At 38.6% G+C, this 18468-nt stretch overlaps 1 protein-coding gene across 4 annotated transcripts in view; it reads right to left on the bottom strand.

Moving 5' to 3' along the window:
• The window catches only part of LOC131437556 (uncharacterized), a 105147-nt gene that overhangs the window by 38519 nt on the left and 48160 nt on the right, over positions 1 to 18468 (bottom strand). The window contains exon 1 of one of the 4 annotated variants that reach the window (XM_058606980.1): positions 9165 to 9651. The exons of the other annotated variants lie outside the window; for them this stretch is intronic. Coding sequence (XP_058462963.1) covers positions 9165 to 9308 — 144 coding nt within the window. The 5' untranslated portion in view covers positions 9309 to 9651. Of the gene's footprint in view, positions 1 to 9164; positions 9652 to 18468 lie in introns of those variants that run through there. 4 annotated transcript variants of the gene reach the window in all.

The following is an 18468-nucleotide window of genomic DNA, read 5'->3' on the forward strand; positions in this document are numbered from 1 at the left end:
ACGCTTTGGGTTCGGTTCATCGCGTGCAGTCCACTCAGCTGACTGTCGATTGGACTCCGAAGTGAAGTGATGGAACCATGTTTCGTCCATTGTTATATATCGACGAAAAAAATCGGTTTTATTTCGATATAACAGCTCCAAACACTGCTCAGAATCATCAATTCGTTGTTGTTTTTGATCGATTGTGAGCTCACGCAGCACCCATTTTGCACAAAGCTTTCTCATATCCAAATATTCGTGAATAATATGTCCAACACGTTCCTTTGATATCTTTAGGGTGTCAGCTATCTCGATCTACTTCACTTTACGGTCATTGAAAATCATTTTGTGGATTTTTTTCACGTTTTCATCGGTAACAGCCTCTTTTGGACGTCCACTGCGTTCATCGTCTTCGGTGATCATATGACCAGTACGAAATTTTGCAAACCACTTACGAATTGTTGCTTCGCCCGGTGCAAAGTCTGGATAACACTGATCAAGCCATTTTTTGGTATCGGCGGCACTTTTTTTTCATCAAAAAGTAGTGTTTCATCAACACACGAAATTCCTTTTTTTCCATTTTTTCACAATAACAAAAGTAGCTTCGCTCAAAATGCAATATCTCACAAACTAATAATCAGACAGCTGTCAAATTTATACACGTATCTTTTGAAGGTTGGTACTAACTGAAAATGGTATGGATTTAATTCTAGTGGCGTCCTCTCATAGAAACGATACGAAATTTTCAGCCGATTTGTTAACTGATATTCGGAAAAGTGATGGGAGCGTGCCAGTTTTTTCGTATTCACGACATCCAGTTATGTCTCTGACATCACCCACCCGCCTTTTTTCTCTCTCTGGAGTTATCGTGAAAGCAGAACCGTTCATTTTTTGTGTCACTTTAGATTTCTCGCTTCGTGCCGTTCCGCTTCTACGGCGAACATTAGCTTTGATGTCTCCGTAACTAACCGAAACTTAGCACACGTCTTCAGTATGACTAAGAAATCAATGGTTTTCAATAAAAAGGCGAATGTATTTTTGCATGAAAAATCCTCTTAATCGCTTGAACTCCGAAACTGTTGTTGCTGGTAGAAGAATAACAGGGTTGTGTGCGAAACACGGCCGATTATGATGACATTAAAAATGCAATTTTCAAAATCTCCCATCAACAGATTTAAATTTGGAAAATAGACAAATAATTGTGAAACGCTATCTAGGATTCTAAAGCTAATGTTAGGATTGTAAGAAGTTACTAATACTTTATCGTCAAGCGCGTTCAAGAGGTAGTTGTAAAAATATGCATAACAAAATTTCTACCATTTTTAATGCCAATATTATGCTCCACAAACATTCTATTAGGTTACATAAATGTTGTTTGGTTCAATAATAATATCTAAGGGCTTATGCTGAAAGATAATCCATTTGCCAGTTACCGTTTCGCTCGTAAATGGTAATTCCAGTTCTGCACATGACCCCGTCGATCGACAAATCAAATCACCGAGATACAAGCGCTTCAAATCAAGTCCGAAAGGTCCAAAGCTTGAAGAATTAAAGTACAAAAAAGGTTAATTCACTGTACTTTAAGTAAAAAAAAACCTGTTTTAATCCACCTAGTGGTGTAATGATGCCTTTCTCATATCTCACATATTCTTATATATAAATGTGTGGTATTTTTCAAAATAATTTTCTTTGATTCTTAACAAAAACAAATAGGTTTGTCCTAAAACTAGTGTAACCTACAGAGTGAAACAGTACTCAGGTACGGTTAGGCCATCTTCAAGGGAAACGAAAAGAGATACTTCTGAAATCGGAATCTGGGAACCGATAGTTCGGAAGTCAGTTCGACAAAAGTGAATTCCATTTTTGAGTCTATGTCTATGTACAATCCTCGACCATTCATCAAAAACCCAAGAACAAACAAGAAAACCAAATTAATGTTTGACCGTCTACTGACAATGACTACCGATTAGAATAGTTTTGAGGGTAAGTTAAGATTTTTTTTTACGTTTTTTCGTTTCCCCGCTTCAAGTGACGGTATCCAATTTTGAACACACTTCACCATATAATTCCGGAACCGGAAGTCGGATCCGGATGAAATTTAGTAGTTTTGTATGGGAACCATGAGATCTTTCATTTGAAATTAAGTTTGTTGAAATCGATCACGCCATCTCTGATTAAAGTGAAGAAGTAATTTGAAATAAGAATTTTTTCACTAATCATCCTGGTACTCTCCGGAACCGGAAGTCGGATCAAAATAAAATTCAGGAACTTTATATAGGACAATTGTACCTTTCATTTCATTCTAAGTTTGTGAGAATCGGTTAAGCCGCCGTCTCTAAGAAAAGGTAGTGCACATATTTTCATTTTTTTTCGCACATATCACCCTGTAATTCCGGAACCGGTAGTCGGATTCGAATAAAATTCAGGAACTTTGTGTGGGGTTACAAGACCTCTCATTTGAATCTTAGCTCATAAAAATCGGTTCAGTCAAAAAAATGTACAGACATTTTGCGTACTTGACGAACTGAGTCGAATGGTATATGAATTATATGAATTTAGGACTTGAACTCGGGGTTCCCGAACCGAATTCTAGAGCTAAATTCTGATTTCTGGTTTCCCGGAAATGATTTCAGAAACTGTATTTTTATCTAATAGCTGGAGCTGGTTTCTTGGAATGAAATCTGGACCTGAATTTTGGGCTTGGATTCTTCAATCCGAATCTGAATTAAGAATTTTGGAACTGGATCTGTAGATTTTAAAGAGGGATTCTGAAACTGAACTCTTAGTCTAAATTCTGAATGTGGATTATGGAGCTGAATTTCGAATATGTATTCTAAACCAGGCTGCTGGGAAGGGATTATGGAGCTGGATTCTGCAAAAGAAACTTGAGCTTGGTTTTCGGAACTAAACTTAGGACCAGAACTGAATTCTGACCAAGATTCTGGAGCTCAGCTGTGAACCTGAATACTGAATCTGATTTCCGGAGATGAATTCTGAAGCTGAATTTTAAACCAGGAGCTAGAGCTAAAATCGTGAACCGAGCTCTGCACCTGAACTTTGAACTTAGATTTTCCATTCCTGATTCTGAATCAGGGATTCTAAAACTGAACTGGTTTCTTAGGCCGAATTCTGGAGCTGGATTCTGGATCTGCTTGTGAACTTGGATGTTGGGCCGGAGTTCTGTGAATCTGGGATTTAATTTTGGTTCGTACTATAGAAGGTTTCTGGAACTGAATTTTGATCCTGGGTTCTGAACCTTTCGGTTGGACTGGATGTGTGGAGCTGGATTCCGGAATAGAATTTTCGACTAGGATTCGGGAACTGAAATCAGAACCAGGATTATAAAATTGTATTATGCTCCTGATTTCCAAACCGAATCTCTGGAACTGAGTTCTGAACCTCACTGGGATTGTGAAGCTGGATTCTGAGTTTGGATTTCTGGAACTGAATTTTGGTTCAGGATTCTGGGGCTGAATTTTGAACCCTAATGCTGAACCTGGTTTCCGGAAATGAATTCTTAAGCTGGATTTTAAACTAGAAGCTGGAGTTGAATTACGGTTTCTTGAACTGAATTTTGAACTAGGATTAAGGAATGTAATTATGGACCTGATTTCTGAACAAGATTTCTGGAACTGAATTCTGAATCAGGATTCAGAACCAAGATTCTAGAAATCCCAACCAGGACTTTAGAGCTGAATTCTAAAACTGATTTTTTAATCTAAACTTTGGGTTTGGATTCTGGAACTGAATCTGGAATCTGTACCTGACTGCTGGACTGGATTTGTGGAGCTGAATTCTGCAAAAAAACTTCAAACGGATTCCGGAACTAAATTTCGGATTATGATTCTGGAACTGGAGTCTAGTCAGGACTGTAAAACTGAATGATAGAATTGAGTTCTATATCTGGCTTTCGGAAGTGAATTCTGCAGCTGAATTTTAAATTGAGAACAGGAGCTGGATTCTGAAACAGAATTCAGGATCAAGCAGGCTTTTGAACCAGGGTTCGGGAAATAAATTATAAGTCTGATTTCTGTACCATATTTCTAGAACTGAGTTCTCAACCGGGATTCTGGAGTTGGATTCTGAGTCTGAATTATGGAGTTCAGAATTATGTGTTTGAACCTGGCTGCTGAACTGGATTTATGGATCGGGATTCTGGAAAAAACTAAAGCCGAATTCTGGAACTAAATTTTGGACGATGATTCTAGAACTGGATTCTAATAATGAATGTGAAACTGAATTATAGAATTGAGTTGTATATCTGGTTTCCGGAGGTGAATTCTGAAGCTGGACTTTAAACTAAGAGCTGGAGCTGGATTCTGAAAGAATTCAAGATCCTAATTGTGGTGTCTTGAACTGCTTTTTGAGCCAGGGCTCTGGAATTGAATTATAAGCCGGATTTCGGAAACTAAATTCTGACCCAGGATTCTGAAGCTGGATTCTGCAACCGAATTATGGAATTCAAAATTATGGATCTGAATTTTAAATCTGGATTTTGAACCGGGCTGTTGAACGTGGGTTGTAGACCAGGATTCTGAAACAGAATTCTGCACTTAATTTTTGACCATGATTCTGGAACTGAATTTTGAACTTGGATTCTGGAGTTGAACTATGGACCTTAATTCCGAATGTGGTTTCTCAACCACGATTCCAGAGCTGGCTTTGGAAACTGAATTTTGAACTTACTGCAGAACTGGGATATTGGAGCTGAGTTCTATAACCGAATTTTTCACCTGTATTCGGAACTTAGGATCTGGCTGCTGGAGAGAGATTGTGGAGCTGGATTGTGGAACGTAGTTCTGTGCTTGGATACCGGTTCTAAATTATGGATCAAAATTCTGGTGCTGAATTATGGTCCCAATATTGAAGCTGGTTTCCGGAAATGAATTTTGAAGCCTAATTAAAAGCAAGGAGCAGGAGCTGGATTCTTAACCTGAATTTTGAATCTAAATTTCGAATTTGGATTTTCCATTCCTGAATTTGAACCTGAATTAAGGAGCTAGATTTTGAATCTGTTTGTAAACTTGGTAGCTGGATCGGAGCTCTGTAGATGGATTCTGGGATTGTATTCTTGATCTGATTTTGGAACCAGATTATTGGAACTGAATTTTGAGCCAGAATTTTGGCTTCTGAAACTGAAATCTAGATCTAAACTCCGAATCTGGAAATGAATTTTAAATCTGAATTCGGAACTTGGCTACTGGACTAGGCTTGTGGAGCTGGATTCCGGAATTCTGAACTCTGGATTTCAGAACTTAATTTTGGGCCAGGATTCAGGAGCTGAAATATGAACCTGAATTGTGATACTAGTTTCCGGAGTTGGATTCTGAAGCTGAGTTTTCTACTAGGAGCTGAATTATGCAACTGATCTCTGGATCTGATTTCCGTACCAGGGTTCAGGAACTAAATTTTAAAACTGAAACTGGTTACTGGACTGGGATTGTGGAGCTGGATTTTAACCAGGATTCTCGTGCTGGAATGAATTCCCGAATTCTGAACCTGGTTTTCGGAGATGAAACTGGATTTTGAACCAGAAGTTGAATCTGGATTCTAAAACTGAGTTCTGGATCCGATTGCCGAATCTGGTATTTAAAATTAGATTCTGAAGGTGAATTCGGACCTGAAACTCGGAATCGGAATTTGGACCTGAAAATCGGAATCGGAATTCTATAACTAAAATTTGGATCTGGATTCCGAACTTGGCTGCTGGACTGAGATTGAGAAACTGAATTCTGGAGATGAACTCTTAGGTTAGATTTTAAACTAGGAGCTGGAGCTGGATTTCTAATCTGAATTCCAAACCATGATGTTTTTGGAATTTAATTCCGGACCTGAGTTATGATTTCTTGAAATGGATTCTAAAAGTGATTTTTGTCCAGCCAGGTTCCGATTCCAGGTTCAAAGAGAAATTCGGTTTGTAGAATCCAAATTCAAAATTCTAAATGATTCTGCATCGAATTTCTTTTTGAACCTGGAATCGGAACCTGGCTGCAGGATTGGAAAAAGCTCCATACCTGGACTCTGGAACTAAATTTTGAACGATGATTCTGGAATCGGAAATGTGAAATTGAATTACAGAATTAAGTTCTATATCAGGTTTCCGGAAGTGAGTTATGAAACTGGATTTTAAACTAAGAGTTGGAGCTGGATTCTGAAACCGAGTTCTGGATTCGATTTCCAAACCTGAAATTTGAAATTGGATTCTGAAGCTGAATTCTGGATCTAAAATCGAAATCTGAAGCTGTAACACGCTATCTGAATTCTGGAACTGAATTTTGAAGCTGGGACTGCCGGACTGGGATAGAGGAGCTGAATTCTGGAACAGAATTTTAAGCTTGGGTTTCCACGGTAAACGACCACAATTAGGTTAAAGCCAGGGAAAAATGAATTGGATTCCGGAACTGAATTATGAATCTGAGTTTTGAATTTGGTTTCCGATGATGAATTCCAAAGTGGGATTCTGAACGAGGAGTTGGATTCTAAAAAAAAGTAATCCCACATCTATGTTCCAACCCTGGACTCTGGAAACGAATTCAGGACCGGATTTGTGGGGTTTTAACAGCCTTTTCGATAGAATCCTGGAATAGAATTATGGACTTGATTTCTGAACCATATTTCTGGAATAAAAATAAATTCTGAAACAGAATTTTGGAGCTGGATTCTACAACTGAAACTAGGTTTTTATTTTGAACCTGGATTCTAAAGCTGAAACTGCTGGACTGGGATTGGGATAGAAGAGTTGAATCCTGGAACATTCCCCGGATTTGGATTTCCCCGATGAACGACCACAATTAGGTTAAAGCCAGGGAAAATGAACGATAAAAAATAAAACTTGGATTCCGGACCTGAATCTCGGACCAAGCTTCTGGTACAGAATTATGAATCTGGTTTTCGGAGATGAATTCCAAAGTTGGATTCTAAACGAGGAGTTGGATTCTACAAAAGAAATCCCAAATCTGTATTCCAACCCTGGACTCTGGAAACGAATTCAGGACCTGATTTGTGGGGTATTAACAGCCTTTTCGACAGAATCTTGGAATTGAATTATGGACTTGATTTCTGAACCAGATTTCTGAAATTAAATTCTGAAACAGAATTTTGGAGCTGGATTCTAAAATTGAAACTGCTGGACTGGGATAGAGGAGCTGAATTCTGGCACAGAATTTTGAGCTTGGATTTTCCCGGTGAACGACCACAATTAGGTTAAGTCCAAGGAAAAATTAATTTGATTCAGGAACTGAATTTTGAACCAGGATTCTGGTACAGGATCATGAATCTGAACTTTGAATCAGGACTCTGGATACGAATTCAGAACTCGATTTGTGGGTTTTTAACAGCATTTTCGACAGAATCCTGGAATTGAATTATGGACTTCTTTTCTGAACCAGATTTCTGGAATTAAATTCTGAAACAGAATTTTTGCTGGATTCTAAACCTGAAACTGCAAGGCTGGTATAGAAGAGCTGAATTCTGGAACAGAATTTAGAGCTTGGATTTTCCCGGTGAACGACCACAATTAGGTTAAAGCCAGGGAAAAATGAACGATGTAAAAAAAAATGAATAAAAACCTTGGTTTCCGGCCCTGAATTTCGGACCAAGATTCTCATACAGAATTATGTATCAAAATTCAGATTCAAGGAGCTGGATTCTAAAATGGAATTCCGAATCTGACCCTTGGTTCTGGAAATGAATTCAGGACCTGCTTTGTGGTTTTTCAACAGCCTTTTTGACCGGATCTAGGAACTGTATTATGGACCTGATTTCTGAACCAGATTTCTGGAATTCAGAAACAGAATTTTGGAGCTGGATTCTAAAACTAGGCTTAAATTTTGAACCTGAATCCTGGAAGAGAATTATGAACCTTTATCCTGAATCTGGTTTTCAGGAGATCAATTCTAAAGTTGGATTTCAAACAAGAAGCTGAATTCTAAAACGAAATCCTAATTCTGCATTCCGACCCTGGATTCTGGAAATGAATTCAGGTTCTGATTTGTGTTTTTTTTAACAGCCTTTTTTACAGGATTCTCTGGAATTTAATTATGAACCTGATTTCTTAACCAGATTTCTGGAATTACCTTCTGAAACAGAAGTTTGGAGCTGGATTCTGAAACTGGCTGCTGGGCTAAGATAGAGGTACTGAGCTTGGATTTCCCCAGTGAACGACCACAATTAGGTTAAAGCCGGGAAAAAATAAGCGGAAAAATGAAAATAAACTTCAATTTCGGAACTCAATTTCAGTCCCGTATTCTGGAACAGCATTTTGAACCAGAATTCTTAATCTTGTTCCCGGAGATGAGTTTTAAAGTTGAATTCAAGGCAAGGAGCTGGATTCTAAAAAGGAATCCCAAATCGAGATTCCGATCGTGCATTCTGGAAATGAATTCAGTACCTGATTTATGTTTTTTGAACCTGAATAAATCGTTAGGCAGAATTTTGGAGCTGGATTCTGAAACTAATTCACTCTAAGAAAATAGGTTCAAAAAACACAAATCAGGTACTGAATTCATTTCCAGAGTCCAGGGTCGGAATCTAGATTGCGGATGAACCCAGATTCTGAAGTTGGTTGCTGGACTGGGATTCTGATCTCTGAACCAGAATTCTGCAGCTGGATTCTTAAACAGAATTCTCGAACTAAATTTCGATTTTTGATTCTGGTTTGGAATCCTTTACCGAAGTTCGTAATCTGGATTGTGAACCAGGATACAATACCGGCATTATAGAGTCCGTAGTTTAATTCGGTGTACCAAATTTTGAGTCCTGAGTTTTAAACTTATGCACCGTGGCTTCTATTCAGGAATCACGAACGGATAGGCGGCATCCAGTTTCTACAAATGAAATCCATTTACTAACACGTTTCCCTTGTGCATAGCATTTAACCCTGCCCCGAAGACCTTGACATCGACGATTTACTGGTCTCGATTTCCACCTACAAATCAAGCTCGCCAACAAAGCCATTGAAAAAAGCAAACACGAACACCGACAGCATTAATTATTCATTGCATCATCGGAAATCGATAATCAATTGTGGGAGCTTGAGGAAAGCTTGACCGACCGATGGCGATGGTGTCAATGTTTGGCAAACAGCCATTAAATCCGTTATTCCATGAGCTCGCTGCCATCCTTCGCTACCTTATGGAAAGCACTTAGTCGTCACTTATAAATAGCGAGAGAGCGAAAGTACTTACATCGAAACTTCCACCGAGTGGTCCGGTTCGGTTCAGGGCATCCAGCAGGCTGCGTCCGGTCCAGGAATCCTCTAAACTAACACTGACCGCCCCGTGGGCTACGGTTCCACGATTCAGCAACGAAGCTGCACTGGCGTTTTTCATGGATACTGAACAAAATTGCCACACACTTACAAGTAGGCCGTGGAACTGTCCCACTGCTTACGTGTTCATCGATGAACTGTCAAGTAGGAGCCCCCCGATCGAAGCGGAAAGCTGACCGACCACCGGAGGACCGACAGGATATTGACAAACGCACCGATGGCCTATAATTGCTGCGGGTCACGACTAAAATAAACCGTTCGTGTTCGTGTTTCGCTGTGGTGTTTCGATTCAGTAACGTTCATAGTTCCTGTCTAATTGACAGGTTGAAGTGTGCTAGACGAAGACAGAAGCTAGAGTCGGAAAATTACATTCCTCTCTCGCATCCTGGATTGGAAATGATTGTGTGGGAGCTTTGTTTGAGTACGGCTCTATCAGTGTTCGAAGCTGATTACGAAGCTTATTACGGTTTCGGTTGGCACCCGTTCCGCACGGATCCGAACACCTGTTGTACCAGTCCCGGTGTTCTTTCCCGGGGAAAGCCGGCCTTCGTCATCAGTTTGTTTGTTTTTCTCGGTCAAACCGAAACGGCGATGACGCCGCGGTTAAAACGATTTCCTTGTAGCTTCGTTCGGTCGGTCGGATATCCATCCCCTCGAATATCCGAACAGAGCTGACAGAGAGAGAGAGAGAAAGGCTGGTTATTATCACAATCCAAGGGAATCCTTCGCCGAATGTGCCGAGTGAGTGGGCAGCAGTGAATGAATTAAATGAATAATGTATTAGATGCTAATGATGATTGTGATTGGCTGTTTTTCTCTGAACTGACTGACTCTGTCGGGGACTCACATTCGGTAGAACGCTTTCGCCGCTTTGTTTTCCCACATCACAGCAGACCGATAGGACTGCATTTGGTAATTTGGTAAATGTTCGCAACTTTACTCCAAACACATAGGATAATCAGTTGTTTGATGGGAAGTATGTTATCACAATTCATTCGCGAAACGGAATTTTATTCTCCTATTTTGATGCGTACGTCACGAACAAGGAGGAATGCTCGACTGGCAGAATAAACTTGTATCGGAAAAGTCTAGAAGAAACTCAATCGCAGTAGTCGTGGTGCTAATCGTAAGCAGAAGTGTCATCGTTCTGAGTGTCAGAATTTACACGTGCTTGCTGCTGGGTAGAGTGCCTATCAACAGAGTAACGACAGCTGTCAAATACAATGCAAAAGCTCAAACGAAACTGCCAACTGTTCGGATTGAATGTTTGGAGTTGTTAAAGGTACTCCAGGCATCGGAAAAGAAGCCCGATTTTCGTTCTCTCATAATAAAATAACAAAAAAAAGTAGGTCTATGGTGTCAGAGACAAAACTTGATGACGTGAATGAAACGTGTCATTTTTTTTAGATTTTATATCCACCCAGTTGGAAAATCGAAAATGCAATGTCACTAACTGCATCAAAGTCGTCGTCCGAGCATGAGAAAGACAAACAGGCGAGTGAGTTTTTCTCTTTAATACTCGTTGAAACGTTGTGGTTATTTCATACTACCGAAAATTTTATCATAAATTGCTGATCATATTTTCGATTGAATGGAGAAAAAATTATGTCGTTCGGCTATGTACAACAGGAGATATTTACGATTAAAATCTAACCATTCTTTTACAGGATAAATTTTGAAAACGCGCTCCATAGTAAAGTGAGTCGCATTCACGACAAAAAGTTAGAACAGCTCATTAGGTCAGTGCTCCTTCGCAGTACACCGTGAAATTTTGGTTTCGAGAGTTCTTTCTTTGACGTAGATATATCTTTCTGTACTATGGAGCGCCTTTTCAAAATTCGCCCTGTGGATGAATGGGTAGAACTTAATCGTGAATATCTCGACTGGTACTGAACGCAACATCATAATTCCTTTTCCATGCCATCAGAAATATGATCAGCAATTTATGATAAAATTTTCAACGGTGTGAGATAACCATAAATAAATCACAAAAAATCGATTTTCTCAAATTTTTTTATACATGGACGGACGGTTTTGAGGTAGCCTCAGTCACCTCCAACAACAGCAGCAGCAAAACTAGACCTTCTGTTTGGTGTAAAAACTTGGATTTGGATTGGAACTGAATTCTTAAACTGAATTGTGGGACTGAAATCAGAACTTGGATTCTGCTGAACGTGAATTCTTAACTTTATGGTACAGAATTTAGTTTCATAATTTAGGTTTAGAATACAGGTTCAAACGCTTTGATTAAGGCTCCGAAATTGAATATTAGTTCTAGATTCTGGAACTAGATATTTGGAACGGTCGGAATTTGTATGCAAATTCCGTAATTTAACATAAGAATTCTGGAACAATATTGAAGATATGAATTTTAGATCTGGATTCTGGAACAAAATTGATGAATTGAATTCCAAACCAGTAATTTGGACCTGACTTCTGAACCATAATTTATTTCCAGTTTTCACGTTCAGAATTTACTTCCTGTATTCAGTTTCAGAATTAAATTCTTTCATGATTAGTAAAGTCAAAAAAGAAATTAAGAAATTCAAAAACTTTTACAAATTGAAGATTTCAAAACAGTTTAAAAAATTTTAACGTTTAACGAAAATTAAAATACTGTTAAGGAAAATAATAAAAAAAAACGAAAATTCAAGAGGTTTTAAAAATTTTAGATTTCATAAGAACTTAGCAAATCTAGGCGTTTTGCGGAGTTCAGGAAGTTTAAATACCCACAAGGTTCTGTAAAACATAACAAAAATCAGAAAGTCAAGAACCTTTACTAATTCCAGATTTAAAAAACCTGTTTTAATCCACCTAGTGGTGTAATGATGCCTTTCTCATATCAATCATACCATCATATATAATACTGTGGTATTCTTCAAAATATTTTTCTTCGATTCCCAAAAAGAATAACCGAAATTTGTTTGTTTGGCCGTCTACTGATAAAAACTATTAATTGGAGAAGATTTGAGGTCGATTTAGAATTTTTTTTACGGTTTTTCGCTCTTTTCAGTGATGGTATACAATTTTTAACACATTTTACCTTATATTTCCGGATCCGGAAGTCGAATCCAGATGAAATTCAGGAATTACGTACCTGGACCACAGGACCTTTCATTTGAACCTCGGTCGCGCCATCTATGAGAAAAGCTAGAAAACATATTTTCATTTTTTTGCACATTTTACCCCATAACTCCGGAACCGGAAGTCGGATCTAAACAATATTCAGGAATTTTGTATGGGACTACAAGACCTTTCATTTGAATCTAAGTTTGTGAAAATCGGTTCAGCCATCTCCGAGAAAAGTTAGTGCAAAAAAACGTTACACACACAGACATTTTGCGTACTCGACGAACTGAGTCGAATGGTATATGACACTCGGCCCTCCGAGCCTCGGTTCAAAAATCGGTTTTCACAGTGATTGCATAACCTTTCTATATGAGAAAGACAAAAAGTTTAGAAAATTCTAGAATACCCATAAAGATTTACCGAACTTAGGTTTTCAAAATAAAAATATAATAAGAAATTCAACAGCTTGCAATAATTTCAGACTTCAAAAAATTTTAGAAAATTTTAGAACATGATCTATGTAATAAAAAAAAAGCTAAATTCAAGAACTTTCACGAATTTCATATTTCAAAAGAGTTTAGAACAATTTAAAGATTCGTGGAAATTTAAAATATTTACAATGATAAGTAAAATCGAAAAATAAATTAGGAAGTTTAAGAACTGTAACAAATTCAGGATTTAAAGAAAACATTAGGAAATATTAGAATATTCACAAAGTTTCCGAATTCTGGCTCTGAATCTGGCTCCAGAATCCTGAGCCAAAATCCCAGTTCAGAATCGAACTTCAAGTCCTGATCTAGGTTCAGGTCCAAAATTCTGGCTTAGTATTCAGATGTAGAATACAGTTCCAAAGCTCGGGACCGGAATCTATATCCAAAAACCCGATTTCGAATCCTGCTCCAAATTCAGAATTCTGGTCCAAATCCAGATGCCAGGCAAGAATCTAGGTCCAAGTCCAGATCCAAATTTAGGTGTCCCGTATTGTGGTTCAGAATCTAGAATCTAGGGTTTGAATTTAGAACCAGAATCCGGGTTCAGGTTCAGAAATTAGATGCAGAATCCAGGTCCGGAATTTAGGTCCAGGTCAAGAATCTAGGTTCAACATTCAGGTTCAGAATCCAGGTTGAGGTTAAGAATTGAGGCACAAAATCCTAGTTCAGAATTAAGATCCAGGTTCAGATCCAGAACCAGTCACCGACTATAGAACCAAGTCCAGATCCGAATTTAGGTCCCTAGTTCTTGTTCAAAACCTAGATCAAGAATTATAGTCCAGCATTCAGATATAGGTTCAGAAATTATGTTCAGAATCCAGGATTAAAATCAAAAAGCTCAGTACAAAATCTGCGTTCACAATCCGGGCCTGAAATCCAGAACTAGAATTCTAGTTCTAGGTCTAGGTACAGAAATAAGGCCCAGAATCCACATCCAAAATCCAAGCTCAAGTTTAGATCTCGGGTCCGGAATCCAGATAAAAAACCGATTCAGTACTCAGCTTCAGATTCAGGTAATAAGAATTCAAGATAAAAATATTCCGAAACCTGGTTCAGAATCCAGCCACCAGGGTGTGAATTCAACTCCAAAATCTCGGTTCACAATCAAGGTCCAGAAATCTTGGAAATCCGAATCACTCATCGTGCCATCGAACGGAAGTTGGGATTGCACAATCGACGATATCTCGTGTTTTAAATCGGTACAACGAACGCCTAATCATTTATCGGAAGGAAAGAAGTGGCCAACACGGATTTCCGTTTAGTGGAAAGGAGAAATCCAAACAATTCTGTAAGAGAGATGACGAAAAATGTACATATCAGTAGAACTCGTGCAAGACGCTAAAAAATGTGAACACACGTGGAAAGGTCAAAAGGCACCGAATTGCAATAAACGACCGAATACGGAGCGAAAATCACGTGCACAGAAGCTCTACGGAAGCAGACGTTGACAAAACCGCATGACGAGACGTATGTGAAGGTAGGCTTCCGGCGGCTTCCGGAATTCCCGAATTCTACTGCTCATCATAAGTTTGATGTCCCAGAAGACATGAGAAAGCAGAAGATGTCAAAGATTGTAAAAAAAATTTACATGATTTGGCAAACAATTTGCTTATGTGGAAAGCGGACTGACAACCGGGACGATCGACGAGGTTAAAGGAATTCCTCCAAAAGCATTTACTTCCACTTCTAATGTCACCTATTGGTCACACGTTTTTCTGGTCAGATTAAGCCTCGTGCCATTTGCACGAAAGATGTTTCAGAGTGGTACAAGGCTAATAAGGTCAACTTCGGAGCCAGGCAAGCAGGCGCTTTGAAAGCACCCTAAGGAAGATGAGAAGAAAATCATCGCATTGATTATAATCAATTGCCGGTACCATGATAAAAATCATAAAATTATGAGACATTTCATGAACAAAATGATTGATGTGAACATTTTCATGGGAAATGAGTTATTATTCATGATATCAATCATTTTTCCCATGGAATCATGCCTTATTATTCTGATAGACATGTTTCATGATTTCGTGATTTTCAATCATGGTATTGGCAATGGCGTTTTATTCGTGTAGAGAGGTAATGATGCCTTTCCTACTATAATTCTACGCGAAATAAGAAATTTCTTTGTTGGAGTGTTTGATCGTTTTTTTCGCTTTTGCTGAAACCGGAGACCAACCGCACGAGTATAGCCGAAGTCAGCTTCTATGATCTGCAACTAACTAGAATCACAAATTGAAACAGTTTTGTTTGTTTTATGCATCGCCACTTGAGAGGGTGGCTTGAATCAATCTGAATCAAATTCGACTGACTTGCAAACCTTATTTAGATTTCGTCTCGTCGTAGGGAAACGAGTGACGTTGGCGTTGATACTCTCTTTCGTTGCAGTGAGAGACGAAAATCATTTACGAATGAAACAGTAAAAAAGTGAATAAGGAGAGTATCAAAAATAAGCTATCCACAAATTTTTCTTTCAAATTATGATAAAAAAACGATATTTTATTCAAACTAAAAATTGATCCTTTATTGTGCGAGGTTAAACTTGAGCATAATGAAAACCGGATGAAATTTAAGTTTTTCCTTCACGAATTTTCGAACTTTTGATCGAACGCTCTCCATCAAGATCCGAACAAATGTGGCATGGTATTTTTTGGACGCTTGAACGCCCAAATTTTTTTGAACTCCGGCATGTTCCCAGCAACGTTCGATGGGTCGAAGCTGAGGGCGATTTGGTGGATTGATATGTTTCGCAATGAAATTTATACCCTTTTCCGCAAGCCAATTAAGAGTGGTTTTGGCATAGTGAGCCGAGGCTAAATCCAGCCAAAACAGTGGAGGTGTACTATGCTTCTTATATAAAGGCAGCAATATCTTCTAGAGACACTCAGATCGATAGATTTCTGCATTTATAGTTCCGGTAATGTAAAAAAATGGTTGACTTCAAACCACTGGAACATATTGCTTGCCATACCAGTACCTTTAGACCGAATTTCTCCACTTGTCCTTCTTTACATAAATCTCATCGTCCATCAAAACGCATGCATCAGGCCACTGCAAAAGACGCGAATACAATTTCCGGGCCCTTGTTGCTGCTCGCTTCTTCTGTGCTACACTTTGTTTTCGAGATTTGCTGCTTCTTGTAGGTCTTCAGGTGATTTCGCCTCTTGATACGCTGGATCATTCCGACACTCGTTCCTGTTTTTTGGTCAAACCACGTATTGACATTGATTTGTTCTTCATGATAAGAGATACCACTTCCTGGACCAGTTTCGGGTTGGAAGAACCGGGTTTTCTATCTCTTCCTGGTAGCTCATCCAAAGAATAGTGTTCCCTAAACTTATTACGGATGGTTTTAACATTGGCATGATGAATTCCAAACCGCTTGACCAATTTTCGCATAGTAATACCCTTCTCACTTAGCCATGTGTCCAGAAACTTAATTTTCACTTCCTTTTTCATACGCGACATTTTGAAAACGCAGAATTTCAATCGCACAAACGCACAGCATGCTGTGATCTGAGCATAAAAAACCATCACAAATACATGAGTACAACACAAATGTATGTGGATAGCTTATTTTCGATACATTCCTTATGAGGCTATTATATTGGACATCTATTCCGGTCATTTCCATAACCGGAAACTACACACCAAAAAAATCTTAATAATACAGGTGACTGAATTCCTCATACGATGTAATTCATAAAGACCTAATTCTCCAAATGACGGAAAATTTCATTTGTATTGATTTAAGCTTAAATTTCACTGGTTTCGACTGTAACTTGCATTCTGTTAGCAGGTGTGACTGTATGAATTTGAATGCACCTTTTACCAACCAAGCAGATGTATGCTTCTGTGACTCAGTCAATTAACAGACGTACATGCGATCCAATGATTCTCGGTTCAAGTCGCGGCGGTTGCTATCAGTATGCTTTTTTTTTATTTCAACGAATTTCATGTCATGGAGTTTTAGACACAATATTAAATGTTCTTCCACGTGAATTTGCGTGAACTGTGACGCTCCATTTATGTGCATCTAATAAGATGTAAAATCACAGGGATTTTTTTAAGTGTGTATGGATCGATCGATATAGCAGAGGTCATTAACCAACAACACCTTTAAGCACGCTGTGATTCCGGAATCGGAATAAGGATCGGGATAAAATTGTATGACAGTTTATAAGATCACGAGAATTTATTTTTAATCTGAGTATGTGCAAATTGGTACTGCCATATCTAAAGCATCGGAGAGACTTCTAGCTTATTTGAGAGGGGTGCTTTGTTAACTTCACATGAACTTAGAGAAGTACTCGAAAAAGTAAAAAAATAAGAACCAAATTCAAGTTTACCGTAACTAATTAGTAACTTATTGGCAACAAATTATTCACCTATTTGCGTTGTCATCGGCGACAGGTGCTTCACTAAGTTCATGTTGTTACTAAAAGATCTTTCATTGGAATTTAGGTTTCGGGAAATAGGTTAAGCCAGCTCTCAGAAAATAGAGGTTTTATTTTATGCCCATATTATCCTGTAATTCTGGAACCGGAAGTCGGCTGTCATGGAAATTGAATAGTAGGCTGTGGGACCATGAGATCTTTAACTAAGTTTGAAAGTCAGTTCAATCATGTTCGAGGAAATTGAGTGCGTATTTTCAAACAAAGCGAGAGATTTGCCGATCTCGACAAACTGAGTCAGTCTCGGTTGAAAAGTGTTCCATATTTCTATGGGTAGGTTTTGCACGGTACGCTTTGTGCGATGATTCGTTCAATTCATGTGTTTGGAATTCTGCCCACTTTATCTTGGTACTGAATTTCACCTTGGACGCTCGTTCATACCAAACATTTCCGAAAACTTCAATTTCGAGTTTTTTTGTGGTTTTATCACTAGTTGCTGACCATATTTCTGATGATACGAAGAAAAAATTATGATGCTGCGTTAAATACAAAAAGATATATTCAAGATTAAGTTCTACCCATTCTTGTGCAGGGTAAATTTCCGGTGCTCCATACTAAAGTAAGTCGAATTCACGACAAAATGGAATAAAAAAATTTGGCGAACAGTAAAATCAAACAACCGCTTCATCATTTACCAATTAGACTACTTCGTATGGTTTGATTTTTACACTCATCTAGACTTCGTGAGTCATTGTTTGAATCAGATGAACGTTCTCGGTCTTAACATTATTAATTAACACCTACTCGAACTGAGGAAAAAACAATTACCTTAACGTCCGGGTGATCCGAGTGTCACGCAAAAATGGTCATTTCACGTTCGATTATTAATTTGTTCAACGCTCAACACTAGATATGGAGCGATCAGATCATCTTCGCGTGACATTTTCGGACTGCGGTGGCTGCCAAGGTGATTACAGTGCGACGCCTACTGTCTTGGTTTTATTTATTTTTTTGCGACAGTCTATACTGTCGCGACTAGTTGAAGGCCTCGAGACAACATAAAAAACAATTATCCAAAAATATTATCATTATATTTCTCGATCGAACGTAAATAAAGAACCATCATTCATCCTGGCAATAGCAATTCTATGCAATGGTGGCAGGCAGACAGAGGATAATGTCATTCACATTACGTCCCGGGGTCAAATTTACGCCTCATCGGGTTCGCTGTCATGAACGATTATCACTGTGCCCGCGCAGGGCCATTGCTCGG

Source organism: Malaya genurostris, chromosome 1, assembly GCF_030247185.1.
Source record: "Malaya genurostris strain Urasoe2022 chromosome 1, Malgen_1.1, whole genome shotgun sequence".
NCBI lineage: Eukaryota > Metazoa > Arthropoda > Insecta > Diptera > Culicidae > Malaya > Malaya genurostris.